This window comes from Fringilla coelebs (assembly GCF_963513975.1).
Source record: "Fringilla coelebs genome assembly, chromosome: 7".
Taxonomy (NCBI): domain Eukaryota; kingdom Metazoa; phylum Chordata; class Aves; order Passeriformes; family Fringillidae; genus Fringilla; species Fringilla coelebs.
Window position 1 is genome coordinate 16985508 of NC_140035.1, and position 20890 is coordinate 17006397.

At 40.9% G+C, this 20890-nt stretch overlaps 1 protein-coding gene across 1 annotated transcript in view; it reads right to left on the reverse strand.

Annotated features, from left to right (window-relative positions):
- The window catches only part of DPP4 (dipeptidyl peptidase 4), a gene marked incomplete at its 5' end in the record, with an annotated part of 41331 nt that extends 24466 nt beyond the window's left edge, over positions 1-16865 (reverse strand). Inside the window, 10 exons of the mRNA XM_084209050.1 lie at positions 505-608; positions 2422-2582; positions 2996-3116; positions 4276-4348; positions 4451-4503; positions 6428-6502; positions 6625-6719; positions 7283-7372; positions 15383-15784; positions 16841-16865. Of these exons, the coding sequence (XP_084065176.1) occupies positions 505-608; positions 2422-2582; positions 2996-3116; positions 4276-4348; positions 4451-4503; positions 6428-6502; positions 6625-6719; positions 7283-7372; positions 15383-15784; positions 16841-16865 (1199 nt within the window). The remainder of the gene's footprint in view (positions 1-504; positions 609-2421; positions 2583-2995; positions 3117-4275; positions 4349-4450; positions 4504-6427; positions 6503-6624; positions 6720-7282; positions 7373-15382; positions 15785-16840) is intronic.
- Positions 16866-20890: the final 4025 nt, after the last annotated feature.

Sequence of the window (20890 nt, forward strand, 5' to 3'; positions counted from 1 at the left end):
CTGAGAGGTGCTGATTTTCACCATCTTCCCAAAGAAAACAAACATTTTAAGTATAAATCTGAAGACAACCATGATACCTTGCCTTAGCAAGGAGTCTGCTTCCAATGAAATCAAATCTTCACTTACCATTAAGGTTTTGTTTTGTTGGTTTTTTTTTTCTCCAGTGAATAGAAATACATATATTATAATTTGATTATACGAAAACTTGCTCATATTAAAGTTGTACTGTGAAATGACTTCACCATAGTTAGACTCCACTGAATGTGATGAGCCAAGAACTTGTCACATTCTGAATATAACATACATGGAATATGCCATCTATATATAATCACTAGGAGGATAATCTCTGTGCAGATTTTCTCTGGTAAATCTTGTTGCTACCAGAGCCACATTACAGGGAAAAACTGCCATATACACTGAATACAGGGAGGTCACATATAAAAGCTCCTCCTCTCCCATCAAAAGAAACAATAAAATATCAAATATTTCACCAAAATTTCTCACCTTGATTCTATTTCTGGGGGTGGAAAAATTTCAACAGTGCTGGAATTTGGAAGTGATGTGGTATCCACAATAAAGAATCGTACAGTTGGATTTGTAGCTCCTGCCTAAAAATAAAATTTTTCATTGTACTTTTGAAGAGAGAATATTCGTTGTGAAGTGTTTGAAATTACAGATGAATAACTTACTACAGACAGCAAGGTAAAACCAACCAACTGCAAACATGTGAGAACACAAGTTCCTAAATGCAGTTTTAGGATTGATACATAAATTATCCTTTGTATTTTTCACACAGAAGTGTTATTGGTTTCTAGATAAGGAAGACTACTACATTTAGAAACAATCACGGGGCTTGCTGTATTTGACCAGCTCTCATCCTACACACCACACAGTACCTAGAGAGAATCAAATCCATTGCTAACTCACAGGAAAATGCTTCTCCATGGAAGCAGCACCTTACATGAACTGATGGTATCACAGCTGCCCATATCACAACCAAAGCTGCGACTGCAGCATGCACTGCACGATCTCTAATGCAACGCTGCTGACAGCAAAGGAGCTGTGTCAGTAAGGGCCGCTCCTCTTGTGGCTAACCAGCCAACTCCTCACGGAAACAGCCAGGTAGCTACACTTGATCCACCTCCAAAAGTCAGCAATATTGCAAACAAAAGGGATTTGTAATAAAATCTAGACTGGCAATCCATTCTACACCTTTTTGTCTTCTCAGGGGCCAGGCTCAGCACTGCAGCTGTCAGTGACCCCTCTGGGGGAAGGAGGCTCCAAGGGCACAGGCCCCTGCTCCAGGACCTTTGGGGAGGGTTAGGGAGTGACCATGGCTGCTGCAGAGAAGGCTGAGCTTGGCACTGAGAGGGCAATTTCTCCACCAGACACCCGCACCAGATGAGCAATAAAGCGGCTGTATCATCTCTCCTGGCCCATTAATCAAGACTGAAAACATCTTCCTGGGATGGCCAGATTGTCATGGATTGGGGCAGGCAGGGCATGCTGATGCCTTAAGTCAGCCAGAGTATAAAATCCCAGGGGGTGACAGAAAGAACTAAAATGATGGACTTGAGATGATTTCAACCCATCCATTCCTTCCCAGCAACGGGGATGCCCAGCACTGTGATGGTGAGTGCATTATGGAGGCCAACTATGAGAACTTGTTTGTACTGACACTCAGCAGGGCAGCACATTTGTTGTACTCTTAAGTGTAATTTGTACTTGCTCTGTGTCTTAAGTGCACTGCTCAGATAAATCTAAATCCTCTATAACATCCAATCACAGGTAAGTCCTGTATTCAATATGAATCCTCCCCACGTGGAGCACATGAAGGAGCACTCTGCCCTCTGACTCTCACCTCATTCAGCCCAGTGCCAACTGTGCCATGAGCAGGGGGCATAAAGTCACCTGGAGAGGAGGGGGAAGGAGGAGGAGCTCCTGGCACTGAAGCTTTCACTCACAGCTAAAACTGGAAGAGCTTAAGGTGTGGGCAAAGGAACTCCTTTAGCAGATTTGTCCTCTTCCTCTCAATACAGGAAACTGAAAATACTAGATTAGCTGAAGAAGATTCCATTATCAATACCATGCACAACCCTAACCTAATGTGCATCTACCTAATGCCTTGTACCAGCTTAGCTCCCTGAGAGATATTTTTATCTCAACATCTACTCACTACCTCTAAATTTTATACTGAAACAACAAAACCTTAAATCATACTTTCTTTTTTCCCTCTTTTTTTCTTTCCCCTGGAGATAATAAAATACTTTAACATTGCCAGATGCTGTTGACTTCAGAAAGAGTAATCACAGCAAGCTGTTGAGGAGAGACAGACAATATTTTCATTAGCAGGAACTGATTAAATGAGACTACTCTCTTAATGAAACTACAGAACAAACATGTTTAATAAATAACACAGACCTTGGGATATGGGATTTTAATGGTCTTTGGATACTGCAAGGTGTCTTCAGAATAAAAGGAATACTCTATAACAGGGACTTCTGTATCATTAAAGGATGCATATGCCAAAAATTTGCCATTTGGAGACCACCACAGAGCAGAATGGGTGCCAAACATTTCCTCTGAAAGAGATTCAAATATATTTAAGTTATAATTGATAAGTCAGCTCTTCTATCCTATGTGCTGTTCTCATTAGTTTTTAATAGGGTTTTTTTTTTTAATTGAAGTTCAGATACTAAAATGCAGACGGTTTCCTGGGGTTCTGAAATGAGACATTAGATCACAGTTTATAATCTATCATGTGAAGCTAATTCACACTAAAATGTCCAGTGACACAATGCAAACTAGGCAAACTCATATATATTCTTAGATCCCCACCCTAGCCAGGTATTAAGCCCAGATAAGGATGCATGTTTCTTTTAAAATACAGAGTATGATTAATTTGAATTTTTCAGTGGTAAGAATGAGATAACAATTACAATAAACCAAAGTTTTCACATAATAATGGAAAGTAAAACTTGCTTGATGTAGTTACCTTCATAAACCCAGTCTGGTATTCCATTGAAAATTTTATTTTCTTCTCCATTTTGAGTGATTTGCACAGCTTCTGCTGTTGGTGAAACTTTTACATAAACATTATTATTCCAAACATATGCCTGCAAAACATCATTGTGGTAACAATTACAATCACAGTAAATCTTACTTCCTTCCTTTATTTCATCTACTGGGCAATTTACAATAGATGACAAAAAAAAAATCTTTAAAAGCTGCATTTCACCAAAGAGCCTTGATACTTAAAAAACTTTGAATTACTAATACAAATCAGGGTGAGCAATAAAACTTCAGGCCAAGATACAAAAAAACAAATCAAATATGAAAAGTGACATGACCACTGTATCGAATTTTGAAAATCCTGCAATTTATTTTCTCCCAAATACAAACTTATTTTTTCCTTCATTAGGAGTTGTTTTCCACTAATCTGTCTTTCAAAGAAAACCCTCAGGGCTTTGGTAAAACATTCACTGGGGTCTCAGGGCTGCCAATAGCTCTGCAAGGATGGTACATTTCTTCAGTGGCACTCAGAACTATCGTTTTTGGCACCTGCCTGTCTCTCTAATCACCCCTGGTTCTCATCTCCAATAACTGAACAACACAGTTTTACTCCAGAGCTTTGCTCCAAGATGCAGAAATGCTTTTCATCTTCCTTTGCTGGTCTTTATAATTGCCATAGAAATTCCCTAAGCGATAAGGAGAAATGAACACCCCATTCTCCCGCGGCACTCTAACGCACAACGCAAGGAAGGCACCAGCCTTGCCAACGTGGTGGTTGGCACCACTGACATGGACTGAAGAGGAGGGGAGGAAGAAAACAACAGTGGGAAAGAGTACAAGGCAGATTTTAATCCTCTAATCCCATTACATGCATCCATCAAGTAAAACTTCATCAATTTTTGTGTAATTAGAAGATAAAAATCACACGGTGATGATTCAATAGACAGTTGTAATGCTGCTGTTTTTCAAAGGGATGAGCTACTGTCTGCAACCATAAAAACACAAAGTTCCTGTGCATTTGTGCATTTCATGACTGCTGGGGCCACTAGCTACTTTCAGGAATGCATTTTTATTAAAGAACAAAAGAAAACACACAGAGGAACTTTGGAGTCTTTCCAGCTACAGTAGTCAATTTTGAAACTAGTTCAGCTACTTTACCTAGCACTAGGAAAGTACCAAAACCTCAAGGGTGCAGACAACATGAGTTTCCATGTCATGTGTATGAAAATGACTCTATATAAAGTTTTATTTTTCTTTACTAACCAGCTTATGACCAACAGGTGACCAGGATATATACTGTGTATCATTAGGTAGTAGTCCATCATCTAAGATAGAACTGGAAAAACAAAAACAAAATGCAGCCAAGAGAAATCAGTGAAATGACACTTTAGTGCAAAATGAATGTTAAAACAACATTTTATGTGCAAAAATTACTGACCTGCTACTGAAATTATAGATGTGATACGAAGCTGTAAAGGAATGCCTCCACAACTGCAAAAGAATTATTTTAATAGTAAGAAAATAAATGTCACCAGGTTTCTCATCTCTTGCAGCTTGAATTACCCCTAAAGTTCTCCTTGTGATTTTTATTAAGATAGAGAGAACACAATGAACATTCAAGGGCAACAGATCCCTCCCAGGTTTAAGGAAAGACTAAAGAATTTCCACTCCTGGGGTCATCACTTAAATACTATGACTGAGGCCATTGACTGATTAAGGACAGAGATAGAGATGTCAGAGATGCTGCAGATTTTCAGAAACCCTTGTAGCTACATGGCAGACTATCCTCAGTGTGCAGTTAACCCTCCTCCTTGTGCTTTACTGGCTCATTTGCTGCTTTCTGTCTCAATTTTCACGTTCTATTATTTAACTTGGCATCTTATTTTATAGTAGTTCTCACAAGTCCCAGCAGTATGTCTGCAGCAGTTCCTCCAGTACCGGGGTGACCTATTCCCATTCATATTGTCACAGAAATAAAACCCTTTTTTGAGTAATCTGCCTCTTGAAATCTGTATCACTCTTTGGGCACTTAGCAGAGAGAGAGATGATGATGATAATGCACACACATTTAAACAAGTTCACTATGTGGGGCTGGAGAGATTTGATTCAGCCCACAGCACTGACATGTTGCAATAATGCTCCCTTCTAAGAGGGTGCTTGGATATTTGTATGAAGATATCAACCAAGAACTTAGTACTACACAGCCAGATGGCTATTACATAACAAGTGTCTACATCCTCATGATTCATTTTGTTACTCTCTTTCTTTGCAATAAAGATTAATAACAGAACTTTCAATCACACTGTTATATAAAGGTTAAAATATCTTGCTTCAGTATTAAAACAAAATTAACTCTCATGAATGCAACAAATTAAATACTACAGGGCAATAAATTACAAGTAGAGGAGATGTGTAGGGTGTCTGGTAAAATACTAGGCATTCTGTGACTTCTAATGATGTAGTGAAGACCCAAATAATTCTGAACAATTCAGAAAGACAAAAGCTAGGAGGCTTAGGAAGGTCCAGCATGGAAGCCAAAACTGAAAAAAAACGATGACTGAGTGCACAGACTGCATCTGGCACAGTTCAAGAACCACTCTGGGACTGTAAGGCCAGGACAGTAGACAGTGACACAGTGCTCAAGTATCTGTGCACTGCACAAGTGAGCACAGAACTTTTTACAAACACAACAGGCACCTCCCTGGAAAAAGGAAAGAACAACGAAGTCAGCGGTTTCTCAGTGCACAAACTGCACAGCAAACCATCACCACCATTGGGCTTCTCAGCTGGCACACAGAGCCAGGTTTTCGTGCCACCTGGCATAAATGTGGGCTGACCTCTGCTGCACGGCTCAGCACCGTGCCAGGATGAGGCATTCTGCTGCAGGCTTTTCATGAGCCTGCTGACAGGAGGCAACAGGGACACACGAGCCCACTCCAAGCACGAGCCTTCTTTGAAGCACACGCAGATTTTCATTCACCTCAGTTTTAAACTCTTACCTCCTACCACCACAATGTAACAACCACACATATATATATAGCATACATATACAAGCAGATGTATACCAGCATATCTACTCATCACTTCTCCTTACCCACACAACTCCTGGGACAGCCATGCCTACCTACCCTCCTAGACTGTCTTCCCAGATAAACCACCCAGCCTTGTTCTCCTTGCAATAACTCTACGTCCACTTTTTATCCGGATGCTTTTTTCCCTTAGGCAGTCAACTCTCTTCTGCCAAGCTCACAGATAATACCAGTCTCTTCTTCTCCTGCCTGCTCAACTTGACTGCTCCCTTACATTCATCACATTCATCCATCCTCCTGCGTTTCCCTCACGTTCTCTCAGCGTCTCAGTTGTTCCCAAACCTTTATTTTCCAGTTTCATCCTCAGCTGTAAAGTGCACTTGTACCTTTGTATAGCTGTATTGCAGAAGAGCAAACTGTAGGTCAGGAGACAGTGTCACACTGCTTGCCTGGTACTTATCCTGTCAACACAGGAAGGGCAAAAGAAACACATTAAGCACTGATTCCAAAGACTATGCAGTACCAAATATGAAATCTAATACCTTTCCCAATGTCTGCATATATTACATGTAAGTCCACATACTAAAGTTGTATTTGCCAGGATTACTGAGAATGTTCCGTTGTCAGCCCTGACACACAGGATGTTCCCATTATCTGTTTCGTGAAGATACTGATTTCCTAAAAGCACAAGAGAGATGACAACAAGAAGTAAGTAAAATGCTCATCAGTTACTTCTATTTGTCCTTGATGCTTTTAAGCAGGAAATAAATCCCAAAAATCTGCTCAATGCTGTGTTTCCCAATTCTGTAATGAAAGAAGGCTTATAGCACAAGAATGTGCACAAAACATAGCCGTGGAGCCCACAGCATCCACCTCCTAGCATCTCTTTCCTTTGGGGCACTGGGCATACTCAGAGGGAAAAGCAACCGGCATCTCCCTGTTCTCTGGCAGCCCAGAGCACAGGAAGCTGACACACCTCAGAGGGCAGCATGCTTCTATCCTAAAGCACAGGAGTAAATATGCTCTGTGCTCTCTCAGTAGGAGAATGTAACTTGCCATGAACATGAGGATGTTTCTAAGGGAAACAAGGAATCAACCCTTTGAGCTACGTGCCATTCCACAATGGCACAATGAAATAATTTGACTTTTTTTCAGAATACAGCACGAGGTGACTGCAGGTGGTGCATTGCTGAAGGCAGCACGTTTTCTTGACATTCAAGTTGTACGTAGAAATGAATTACCTGAAATCCACTCCAAATTATGTGTTTTGTACTTATAGTCATCGTTCAAGTAATTCTGGAGAGTGTACGTTTTTCCTGAAGAGGTCTCTTCTGAAAGAAACAGACAGAAAGGAGATTCTGATCTTTGCTGCAAATTGTTCCACCCCAGCCTCTTAACCTGGCTACAAAGTGGATTTTTGTTGCTGGTTATTAAAGTGTTTTAGCTAACTGTCTCCGAAGCAGAAGCAGTGGGAAAGCAATAAAACTTTATTGCAAGGTAAATTCAGCGAGCATAAAATAAAGGAGCGTCAGCAAGGTCACCCAACAAACTCATGGAACTGAAAATACCTTTTTGACAGTGAAACAAATTACCAGAAAACCTCTGGCTCTCTTACCTCAGCAAACATGCACTCCTCAAAAGCTGAAAAGAAGTGACCTTTGTGCCTTTCTCCCCATGCTCATTCTAGGAAGTTCACTGCAAAGCCCCAGTTGCTAATAGTTGCAAATTGTGAATCATTTGCTCATCCTTAAGCTCAAATTTCAGAAATGCCTCAAATGAAAAAAACTCTAAAAATCTGAGAAGCAGTAAAATATTCAGGGAAGGTCTAATTAAAAAAAAAAAAGCCCAATTAAATAACAAGAACTTCCTGATAAAATTATGATGAAATAATTGATTAAATATTTATCCCTCTTTTGATGTGATTTTCACCAAGGTATCTTAAAGTTTATTTTAGCATTACAATTCTGACTGGAAAATTAAAGCCAAGTAACTGGCTTAGTCTGAAAAGACCAAGTGAAACTATAAATCTAGTTAAGCTAATGAGTTTGGTCATCAACTTCAGCCGCAGGCAGCTTCTATGTAAAGTATTTCTTTCTTACTGCTTGCAGTGCACAAGCTACTTTTTCCAAAGTATGACAAGTAGTAACAAGAACAACTCAGTCTGTAAGTCTTTGTGATTCTTTTCCTCTGAAAACAAACACTACAGATTTTAAATTCAGGCGTGCAATTCTCTCCCTGCATCCTTCCTGGGTTTTTTTTAAATGGAAACCTAAAATCTACCTTCATGTACCTGTGTATATCCTTTTACCTACAGGGTCCAGAAGGGAAGGAATTTTAATTTCACCTGACTAAATCAAAAAGACCAGAATAAAAGCAACCAATAAAAACATTCAAGTACAGCCGTGGTGACTGATCAACCAAGGTGCTAACCTGCCCCATCAGTGCTGAGGCCCCAGTCTTCTTTAAACACACTGCCTTCACTTTCCTTATGCCGAAGAAGAAACAGACAGCAAAGCCCTTGGGGACACACACACACACAGAGAAAAACACCTCACAGCAGGGTTTGCAGATTCTCCTTCTGCAGGTTGGATACCTGTGACATCTGGGACAGCACACGGAGATATTTACACCAGCTATTACTGCTTTACTCTTATTTCCAAACAAAAAGATAACCACAATATATGCAGCACAGACTGTACAACTGCCACTGCAAGAGAGGTAACAAACAATGATTTTAGCCTAAAATGCCCAGAAAAGGTTAAAAAATGCTTGCTCAATTCCTTTTGAAATGTGACTTTAAAAAAAATTACTAGGCTGGATTTATTGCTCTTGAAGTTTCTGTGAGAATATTAATTTCTCAGGTTATTTATTTAACTGAATATTTAATTTGATGGATTATGAACAAGTGGGTATTTAATATTCATACACAGTTGTCTAGTTGGGAATATGACTTCTTCTTAATTGAGAAAGTGTCATTTTCAATCAGAGGGGCTTCAGAAAGCAACAAACTCTCTCTTGGAAAAGGAGAAGCAATTTAAGACAGGTGGCTGATGAACAGGTTTAGGGATTTTTCCAAACTGATGAATGTTTTTCTCCCTGGTGACATACATATTTTGCTAAGGTCTCATTACTAAAAATCAGGACACTATTAAGATTTGTTGGCTATGTATAAAATTAAAATTTCATTTTCTGTCAACACCTTCCACATAGTTTCTGAATATGAAAACACACGCCAAGCTGTAAGGGTACAGTCATAGAAGTTCTAGTTGAAGCATTTTCTTAATCTACAAGGTAGGCCATTACCAGTATATTCTTACTTATCCACTTTGTGTCCCTGACCAAAGATACTCAACATATATTAAATTCCAAATTTTGGTTCTTATTGATCAGATTCCATTTGAAAAGAATGGCCAAACAGGTTTATTTTTGACAGAATAAAGTAATTGCTGCCATTTTTATTGGCTTTGAAGATGGTATACAGGTCAATGGATGTTTATATTTTAGCAAAACTGCTTCTTTCACTCTCAGGTTCCTTAAAGAGACTGCATTCTCATGTTATTTTTCTTTTTCAACAATTCCACATACAGACTTATTTTTCTAAACTCCAAATGACTAGCTTGCAATGCCCAGTACTGGGGCCAGCTCTGTTTAATCATCTTTATCAATGCTTTGGATGAGGGGATTGAGTTCATCCTCACTAAGTTCACAGACAACACCAGGCTGGGCACAGTGCTGCTCTGCTGGAGGGCAGGAGGGCTCTGCAGAGGCTGGATTGATGGGCTGAGGCCAGCTGAGGTTCAGCCAGTGCCAGGTCCTACACCTGGGCTGCAACAACCCCAGGAAGCACCACAGGCTGGGCAGAGTGGCTGGAAAGCTGCCAGCACTAAAGGACCTGGGGGTGCTGCCAACAGCAGGCTGAACACGAGCCAGTGTGAGCCCAGGTGGCCAGGAAGGCCAGAGGCACCCTGGGCTGCACCTGGGATAACGTGGCCAGCAGGAGCAGGGCTGTGACTGTCCCCTCTCCTTGGCACAGGTGAGGCCACACCTCGAGGGCTCTGTCCAGGTCTGGGCAACTCAACTCAAGACAGACCTGGAGGTCTGGGATGTGTCCAGAGAAGGGCAATGGAGCTGGGGATGGGTCTGGAGGACAGGTCCTGGGAGGGTGGCCAAGGGAGCTGGGAGTGTTCAGCCTGCAGAAGAGGAGGCTCAGGGCAATGGTATTGCCTTCCACAACCACCTGAGAGGAGGCTGCAGCCAGGGGGGGGGCAGGCTCCTCTCCCAGGCAGACAGTGACTGGACAGGAGGAAACAGCCTGAAGCTGTGCCACAGAACGTTCAGGTTGGACATCAGGAAGAATTTTTTCACTGAAAGAGTGGTTAAGCATTGGAAAGCAGTGCCCAGGAAAGTGAAAATCACCATCCAATCACCATCCCCACAAATGTTTACGAGATGACAGGTTGTGCTGTGGCTTAGTTGATAAAGTGGTGTTCAGTCCAAGGTTGGACTTGATGATCTTGGAGGTTTTCCCAGTCTTAATGATTCCATGATTCATCTCTACCCTGGTCTGACTCCTGACAGTACATATGTATTTTCACTGTCATAATGATATACTAGAAATAGTTACATCACAATACCCCTGTTACAACAGTAAAACCGTCAGCAATTCCTTCTGCAAAGAAGTCTCTCAACCGTTTACATCAACTCATACAAAGTTGATACACAATTCTGTTTGAATTTTGGAATTTCCTATTAATATGCCACCCTCTCTTAAGAGAAACATTGAGTTGGTTTCTGTAGGTGTGAGGTGTTGACATCGTTTAACCCCAGTTGGCAACTAAGTACCACTCCCTTCCTTCCTTCCTCGCCCTCCGTGGAGATGGGGAAGAGGATCAGGAAAAGATAAACCCAGAGGTTGAGATAAGAACAGTTAATGATTGAAATAAAACTAAATATAATACTCCTAATAATATTTGTAATGAAAAGGAAAGCAAGAGGAATAAAACCCTGGAAAGACAACTGATGCAAAATACAACCTGCTCACCACCCACTGACCAGTGTCCAGCCTGTCCAGGCAGCAATGGGCCCCTGGCAGCCAATCCCCAATTTATGTGAGCGTGGCATTGTGTGCTATGAAATGCTCCTTTGGCCAGACTGGGTCAGCTGTCCTGGCCCTGCCCCCTCCCAGCTCCTTGTGCTCCTGTTTTCTGGCAGAGCCTGGGAAACTGGTGTCCATGACTGAGGAGTAAGCACCACTTACAACAACCAGAAAACATCAGTCTGTTATCAACATTATTCTCATTCTGAACCCAAAACAGAGCACTGGCCTAGCTACCAGGAGAAAATTACCTGATTCCCAGCCAAAACCAGGACAGGTGTAAAGCAAACAAGAAGTTAACAATTGTGTACGGTTTATGGTATGACATATCACCCTACCAAAATGGAACCACGTTGAGAAATTACTTTTGGTATGTGTTTTGGTTATTCCCCAGTGTGAAGACTCATTTTCCTAATTTCCACGTGTAATTTAAAAAGAAAAGGGGCAAGAAATGAACTGACTTTAAGCCATGGTAAACAATAAAAGCAGTAATATTGGAAGCTTGTTCACCACTACCAAGAGAGACGGAAAAAAGCACATAAAGGGAAAGACAAGTGCAAGCATGAAGTTCAGTAATAACAAGAAAGGGATAGAGAAATTATAAAAATCAGAAAAGGTGATTGGTTATTGCCATTTTAAAGTGAAGGCAGAAGAGCAAGAATGATCTGCAATCAAAGCATGTAATTTAGGAGCAGTGGAGAGATGCAAGGGAATCCTGGCTCATTCAGTGGTCAGAAAAGTAAGAGACATTTCAGGCTAGTTTTTCCAAATCTGCTGTTTCCCCATTTCTCTTCCTACGTGTGAAAGAGTACTCTAACTCTTCCCCCCTCCTGTATGAGCCAGCCTTCAGTTACTATGTGGCAGTTAGAGATCTGATTTCCAGAAAAAAAAAAAAAAAAAGTAGCTAAAAACTACTTTGCTGGCTGAGGCCAAAGGCTCACTTAATCCAGAATTCTATCCAATACCCAGGGGCTGATACAGGACATTCAGGAGGGACCACAACCAAATGTGAGTGCTGTGACACCTCCTGGAGCAGTTCATCCAAAAGCCACTCCATGGGGCTGCAGAGATTTCCCTGGAGAGATTTAATCATTAACTTCTCTGGAATCTCTCTCAAATTCACCCCATCTCATGCAAAGCAAGGAAACAACAGTGTTCTATAGATAGCAATCTACTGTTGATAATGGGGTTTTCTATTATATTACTCAACATTTGAATTAGGGCAGATAACTGAGTTAAATGACAGTTACAAAAGTCAAGGGCATGTAGCAGGAAAACGTGTCCATCTTTTCAGACTCACACAGAACACTCAGGCACCTTAAGGTCATTAACTTCCCCAAGACCTGCTGGGCTCTTCCAGTCCCTCCTGGGCACATTTCTATCAAAAGAGCACAAAAGCTTCTCATTTAGTGACTATCCCACCCTTGGAGAATTGCACCTGCGAGTGAAGAAACCTGGTTTGTGGACAGACAGCTGTATGGAGCCCTCACCCTAATGCTGTCTGTGACTGGCTCATGGCAGGGAATAATAGCAAATCCTGCACTGTCTCCCTGCTGCTCCCAGCACTGGCTGCTCATCCTCCCAGTCCTGGGGCTCCTGCCCAGCTGGAACAAGACCTGCAGTCAGAGAAGAGGTGAAGGTGTATATAGACATGGGATGTTTCAATCTGCCTTTTGCATGGAAGGTTATAGAAAAAAAAAAAAAAACAACTGTGAGAAGTGTAAGCAAATTGGTGAATCATGAACAAACAGACCAAATGTTTTTTTATAAAATATTCATGCTTTAAGGGTAACAAGTTGTTGCTGTAGTCACCTGTTGGATAGCTCCTCAAAGCACAACAATGCTTTGATCATCAGACTTCAAATAGAAGCCCCAACGCTGCTTTGAAATTAAACTGTTTATGAAAGTAGCCCCGTGTGGTTATTAAATATAAAATCAAGTGTCAAAATAGGAAGCGGGTCTAAATGAAATAGAGAATTTTGTACAGAGTTCTGGCAGCAGACCCTCCAGGTAGATGGCTGCACCTCAGATTAGGGAACCACTTCACCAATTTAAGTCTTCACTATTTGTCCATGCTAAGGGTCTGCAAGAAAAGAAGCAGTTGTTCTTCTTGCAAGGCCTACAGGCCAGCCAGCAGGCCAGAACTCTGCTGGAGAGGCAAAATTCCACTACCTTTCACTGCACTGGAGACCACTTATCAAACTAATTATGTGCTGCATGAATACTAAGCTTATGAATGAAAATACATTGAGAAGCGTGACAGGGAAAACAGCTGAAGACCAAAGGTAAGAAATTCAAACTCAAAATTATCTGTTTATATCAGTAACTGTCATCTTCACTCCCTGTACAGTGCTTGAACCATTGTATTTGACTGCAATTACAGGGATTTTTATCAGAGCAGACTTTGATTTCACAAAGTCACAGTCACATGAGCTGCTCCTTCCCAGAGCAGTTTTACTACTTCTCATTTTGTACTCAGTCAATCTCCTGCATGGCCCAAGAGGCATCCCTAGCTGACTCATGTCCTGTGGTTGTTCATAAATGCCATATAATCAAACTAGTGATTAATTGCTCTAACCTATAATTACTATTTCATGAGCACACCACCTGTACACTCTCAGCTAACAGAAAACATCTGTTCAGCACCCTTCAGTCAAAAATTCAAAAGAACTCTGCAGTTTCCAAACTACAGTGGTCACAGTTGTTCAGATGTTACTGCTGTCCTGATTTGGGAAGAGACAGGAATTCAGGTTTTTGAACTGGGACCACTCCATTTCAATCATCCTTATTTTACCCAGAGGAACTTAATGAACTACCTGGGTGCTCTGTATGCCTTAATTTGAACCAACAGTAAGAAGTCTGACACACTGTTCTCCTCTTTTACAACCAAAGGACACAAGCCAAGGCTGACAGCACGGTGGTATTCTGTGTACTGTAGAACAGAAATGCCTCTTTGAAGTAAAATTAATTTACTATGTAACCAAATGACTGATCTTGAATTGCAGCCACTTCTAGAGGAAAAGAACTCCTATGCTAAAATTCATGAAAGAAGAAAACCCACTTTATTTACAGTAAGACACAGCATTGGCATCAAGATAGACAAGTACGAACTCTTCAGCAGAGTTCAGGCCTGCATACTGAATTCTTTCACTAGGTGTTGCGCCTGCACACATCCATCTGATAAGTTATCAAGACCCTTTCTCTTGCTCTTCCCCACTTGTGAAATTCAGAGTATTATTTGTCACCTCAAAAAATCTGCTTTTTTTTGAGATAAGTGGCAAAAAGCTGCCCAAAAATAAGAGAAAACAGACTCAGCATCCACTGATGGAAGTTTCAGCCCAGAAGGCATGTAACTCAGATATCTGGACTTTGAAAATCCAGTTCTGAATGACTGTGATATTGACATCAATATTAACAGAGCTGAACTGCAAAACAGTTTAATGTGAATGATGCCACAGGAGCACCAGTGACACAAGCTCCACCTCTTTAGCCGACACAACAAAACCCCCCAACTTTGTGCACGCAGACGCAATTTCCGAGCACATGGTCAAGATCCACTTACACATCTTCACTTCTTTTGGGGTGCACTTCTTGGACCTAGGTCTGGTCTAGAAAACCCTCCCTGAGAGTGTGCTGTGCTGGCTATACACATCACGGCAGATAATCTGATAAACTGTTAATCACAAGAAGACAAAACAGCAGCTCTGTCCTCCCAGCTGAAAGCAATGCACTGCTTGATCAGGATTTAATGTTTCACATTAACATCCAGAGCTACACGGGCGACCGGGAAAGTGCTAACTGGTCAGAGTCCAAAAACTCATTGAGAACCTTTCTGTACTTTTCTGACCTCTGTAACCGTGCTGTTTATACAATTTCACTCAACGGTGTTAACAAAAGTTGCGCAAACAAAGCAAATGAGAGGGAATATAATCTTTTCAATACTCTCTAAAAAAATTAGTAATTGGCAGTTTACTGCTGGTTCGAGAGCCTTCGGCGACAATAAGAACAGAAAATGGTGAAAACGACAATGCTTCGAATTATTATCAAGGCGAACAAGAAAAATAAGAGACTTTTAAATTGTCCCCGCGCCGCCCCCACCCTCTGGTGAGCCGGCCGTAGCTCCCGGTTTCCCGGACCCAGCAGCTGCACCCTGCGGAGCCCGTTCCCTCGGGCTCAAACTTTCCGCCCAACTTTCCCCGCGGGCGCAGCGCCCCCCGCCCCGCCCCGCCCCGCTCCGCGCACTTACGGCGGGTGAGCAGCACCAGGGGCACGGTGATGGCCACGACAACCACGGCGACCCCCAGGATCCCCAGCAGCCACTTCAGGAAGCCCTGCAAGAGAAGTGCCGTCAGCGGCCGGCGCCGCAGGCCCTGCCCGTGCCCGTGCCCGTGCCCCTGCCCGCACCCACCGGCATCGCGGAGCGCGGCTGGCGGCGGAGCCGAGCGCGCTGCGCCTCCGCTGCCCGCGGGCTCTGCTGGCGAGCGGCGCCTGGGCGGGGGCTGGGGGCGGCTGCCTGGGGAGCGGCAGGCGCTGGGGGTTGTGCAAGATCCCGGCTTTCTGCTGGCTCTGCGCTTTGAGCGGCGCTCTCTCGGCAGCCCGGGGACACAGCTGGACGCGGCGGAGGAGAGGCTCGGGACGGCGGGGATTTCTGCCGGAAATCAGATAACGGCCCAGAAGTGAAATGCCTTCAGAACGCTGATGGAAAATCCCAATGTTTTGATTACGCCAGCGTTTCTTGTTAAGTTTCTGCTCTTTGAACTTCTTTTTTCTGGCAGTCAAGTCATAAAAAAACGAGAAAATTGCAGGAAAGGCTTATATTTATCGTTTTTTGGTACTGGAGATAGATGTGTAAGTCTGCTAAGTGGGTCTTTATATTAAGACCAGAAAATGGAAGTATAGGACAAAAGTTTAAAATTTAGTGGTGAAGATGACCCTTGTTTATGACATAAAACAATTCCCTTTCCAAGGAGAGTTTTGAGCATGTGCTGAGAAAGTAGGACAAATTGTGGGAAAAGACAGAATAACCTGTAAATCAAAATTATAAAGCTTTTGATTGTTTAAAAAGCTGAGTTTTACCAGTTATTAAAAAAACTGTCTGAGTTTCTAAATTATTTTAAGAGCTCTAGCCTCCAAAAAAATAATTGTAAATCGTGCTTTTTGTTTTATCCACCTTAGATTTTCCTCCTCTAATTGCAGAATTCTAGTAGCTACCAGAGACAGATGCAGGTATTTTACGAGTTGAGAAATGTAACAGAAAAAGTATGTGATCTGCTGAAGCAAGATTTCGAGTCAAGGGAAATAGCAAATGTTCTTATTCTTGCCTTCAAAGAACTTGTCAAAGCTTTCAGAAAGGTTATGCTGCTTGCTCCTTCATTCTACTTCTGCAGACAGAGCACAGCATTTAATATTTTACTGCTGTTTCTTAAGCAAACGGTGTCTGGAAGTGGGATAATAGCTTTGTGTGATAAAAAAGTCCCTTTAGTATAACCAAAATGTTTACAAACATTAGGGATGTGTCTGTCTGGGAGCTAACAGCCTTCATCTAGGTACAAACATGTTCTTGCTCATTGTTGCATACCATGCTCCTTGAAGGTAGCAGCTGGTATTAGTTACAAATTTGTGCTGTGCTGGCTGTACTGGGTTACCTTGGGAGGGTCATTAATGTGCCCTGACAGAGGTTCCAGGTAGCAGAGTGTGCATTTACCATGCAGCACCCAGCCTGCTGCCATTTCACAGCGTGCTAATCACTCATCTCTGGGTAGGTAAGGCCACTTCTATGAAGTGGAATCACAGTGAAATAGCAGTGTTTTACATTACTTTTCAAAGTAGCATCTCATTATGTGCTGTAAGATGCATGATCAATGTTTCATAACCTCTTACAGCTCCACTTAAATATCAACCTGGTATACTGTGCATCTGTTTGTCTTATCAACAATCAAAAAGGAAAATAAAACACCACCATCCCTCACCCCAGGGTGAATTTTCCTTTTCCTAGTGAGTAGGAATCACAGTAGGAATCAGCCAATCTGTGCTTTTTTACCCCCTAAAGATTTAAGTAGTGATCATCACAATGTCTCAAAATACAGCACAGTCAAATTGTGTCAGTCTTGTGAAAAAATGTACCTGAATGTTTTGTAGCTTTTCATAGCCAAGTTACAGTTTAGTAGTATTTTGAGAGATTATCTACCATGATTTAAAGTTTCTCAGTGTTGAATTCTAAGGAGAAAAAAGGAGCAGTACTGTCAATGCATATGGCTGGCTACTGCTGGTTTCTGTGGGAACACAATTTTAAGTGCCTTTGGAAATCTGGGTTCCTATGTCTAGATCAAATTTTTAGTAACCTACAGTGCCTCTGACTGTGGTCATGCCAGAGGGACTTACAGGACCCAAATCTGTGGGCAGAACCACCTGAGGGATTCAGTAACAGTCAGTAAAGCAGAATATGTTTTCCATTGAATTGTAATGGCTCCTAACAGTGACTCTCTACAACTTGAAAAAAATCTCAAGTTCCTCCTGACTGATCAAAACACCCAAAAAAAAAAAAATTGTTATGATTGTGCTTCTGGTTCTTGGTCAGATTGTCTTTTGTGATAGCCTGAGACTTAAAAAAGTTCTTCCAGCTAAATGTTTCAAGTTACTTTATACTGTGGTGTTCTTTTGTAATCAGATATGTATTAGCACCATGCCAAGAAATTAAACAAATGACTATCCAGCAGTGGCGGCTACGTGATGAAATTTGAGAAGCTGTGGCTTCATATTGTATGTTCAACACAGTGGTATTCATCAAGAAGTTGCATGATTGCAAAGAGCTACTTAATAGAAAAGAATGAAAATACAGCTTTCAGCCTGAGGCTGGCCTCCCAAACCCTTGGGGGACCTGCCAGATGCAAAGTCTTCCTCAGGCTTCCAGCCTCAGTAAAACTCAAGACTTTATTAGACATCTGTTTATATATTTGAGCCTTTCCTCCAGAAATATTTGGAAAAGTCAAACTGCAAAAATGGAAAACTTAAGCTCTCCACAGAATAAAAAAAAGTGACTAAAATGTGTACAGTTTACTTTACAGGTGCAATGATGTATTCCAGATTTCTCAGTGGGAGACAAAATATAGGCTGGATAAAGTTTTGTATGGATTCAGTGGCTCCAGTGAATAGTGGAGTTTCATTTTTTCTTTGCATTTGAAGTTGAAATGGCATGACAGTTTTGTAGCACATCTTTGCATTGGTTCTATTTGAGAGGATTGTGAAGAGAGTGTTAACTGTAAATCAAGAAAGAAAAATCCCTGGTTTATGTGATTATGTCACTGAGACACCAATTTCAATGTGGTTAGTAGCAGCTGGCAGTTCGCTCTTTCAACTTTGTATTTTTTTCTTTAGAAAATTATTTTCCTGGGAACTACAGATTCTTACATGACTTTGAGCACAGTTGAATGGTTAGAGTATGTCCAGTTTCTTTTTTTTTTTTTAATTAATTCCAAGTAGTTTTCTTGTTTTATTGCAATATGCTTATTTTTCCAGATACTTAATAAATAGTATTAAGAGAAGATGCTGCACACTCAGCAAAAAAAATACAGTGGGGACACTTTTAAATATAAGACCACCTGGGAGTTCAAGGCAGCACATGTGCAATACACAGCTGAAGTCTATTGTAGTAAAGACAAAGAGATTGTGCCTTATTTTTCCCTGTATTTATACTCTTCACTGAATTTCATGTAGCATGTGTGAGAAATATCCAGGGCATACCTTATTACTGGTGCCATATAGACTTGCTCTGGGATTTCAGGATATGTAAATCCTAGTCCTGTTGAGGTGAAACATGTGTTTGATATTCCTGATTAAAAGCTCAGCTTGTCTCACTTGTGAAGAAAGGGTTACTTTTGATTCATGCTCTAGATCAGGACTTAGAAAATTAGAGGTTAAATGTTTTTGTTGTGTTCCAGACAAGCTGCATTAACTTGAGAAAATAATTTATATCCTTCTGTTCCTAAAGCATATCATTTGTAAAAGTGTGGAAGGCCCAGTATTTTCATAGCTGACAAAGTCATCACCAGGAGGGGCTCAAAATCCCTGGTGACAGACACTGTGGAAAAAGGGATTTGTAGCTGAGGACTCCTGTCCTTCAGAACACCAAAACATTCTGGACAAAGTGAAATAAAACATTTCAAAGGCAATTGTTCAGTCTGTGGGAACAGAAGAGTTACCTTGTACCTTTTTATCCTGGACCATATGTATCCAACTATGCATTACTGAACCTTTTCCAGTTCCCCTTGGACCCAAACTGCTGTGTACAAATGGGATTAAATAAACAAACAGTATGTATACATAGCCTCCACCTTTTTTTCCTTTTTCTTGTCTCCAGTGGTATTTTGGATTTTATGATTTTATATTTTTTTTTAGTGCAAGATTCTATTGAGTTTAAATTATTTAAAGTTGGGATGTTAGAACAGCTTTCTGTTGTTGCCAAGAAGCTGATCAAGATGCCAAATTGGGTATGATCTGTTCTGATCTGAAATTACAGAATATTCATGCCTATAGTACTTTGGAAGAATGATCTAATATTTTCCCAGAAATTTTAGATTATAAGTGGAAGTTTCAGATGCTTTTAAAAAAAACTTATTCCCATTAACATTTTATTCCTAACAGAATTATAGGTACTAATTCTGATTCAACAATGGCCCTATTTCAGATCAACTTCTACTAGATACCTTTTAAGACCATTGGATTTCTCTTAAACCACTTGCCCTTTAGGACATTTTAATATAGATCTCATGAGTATTGCTAAAATAGCAAGAGGAAGAAAAGGGGCTTTGGGTCGTCATTGGAAGTAGGAAGCAGCTGCCCATAAAAGTGATCCTCAGAGGAAGAAGGAAAGAAGGAATTTAACACAGATTAGAGGGCCTTGGCTTGGCTTGGCAATCTTACAAAATGTGAAGGAGTTCCAGGGCAGTTTCCACACTTATGGAGTATATTGTGCTTAACATTTTTCAAAGCTGTCCTCCTGTTCTGAGCCAGACTTTATGCTAATGAAAAATAATTGTCTCTTCAGTCATGTTCCCCCCTTTAGCTTCATTTCACATGATTTATTTTTCACCCAAAGATAGTTCAGAGTTCACACAGCTCTTTTCTGGGAATTATTGCAGAGAAAATGTGACCAAACAATGCTGAATTTATCATTCCAAACAAACCACTTCTAAGATCTCAGAGACACTAAAATATCAGAATAAAATGAAATGGAGTGCAACGAGGAACATGGCATATACACAATGAGAAGTCAACAGAAAAGAAGCTTGAAAAAAATTTATTTAAGGCTATAATTTAATACCCTTAAAGCTTAGCCTTTTTATAACAAAGGTTTTAAGAGGGATATTCACTTCTCAGGCATTTGTGACTGCCAGCCCCTTATGAATAACACATATAATTGGTAATTGAATAATTTGTGTGTAGAAGTAAATTTTTTAGAAAAATAATTTTATCCTTAAATATAAATGGAGTTACTTTAGTCCTAATAAATGCAAAACATGAAGTTATAGAACTTCCACAGTCTTAAAGCTGTTAAGAAAACCATCTCTTAGACAACAGGTTTTCCATATATAAACCTTTGGCAACACTAAACTATAGTACAATTATTTCCTGGCATGCAAGGTGACATAGCTTTGTTACGACAAATGTAAATGACAGAATACGGATTTCAGAATCTCTTAATAACTGGCAGTTGATGAAATGAGGATCTTCATTTATCCCATTTTAGTCTTCATTT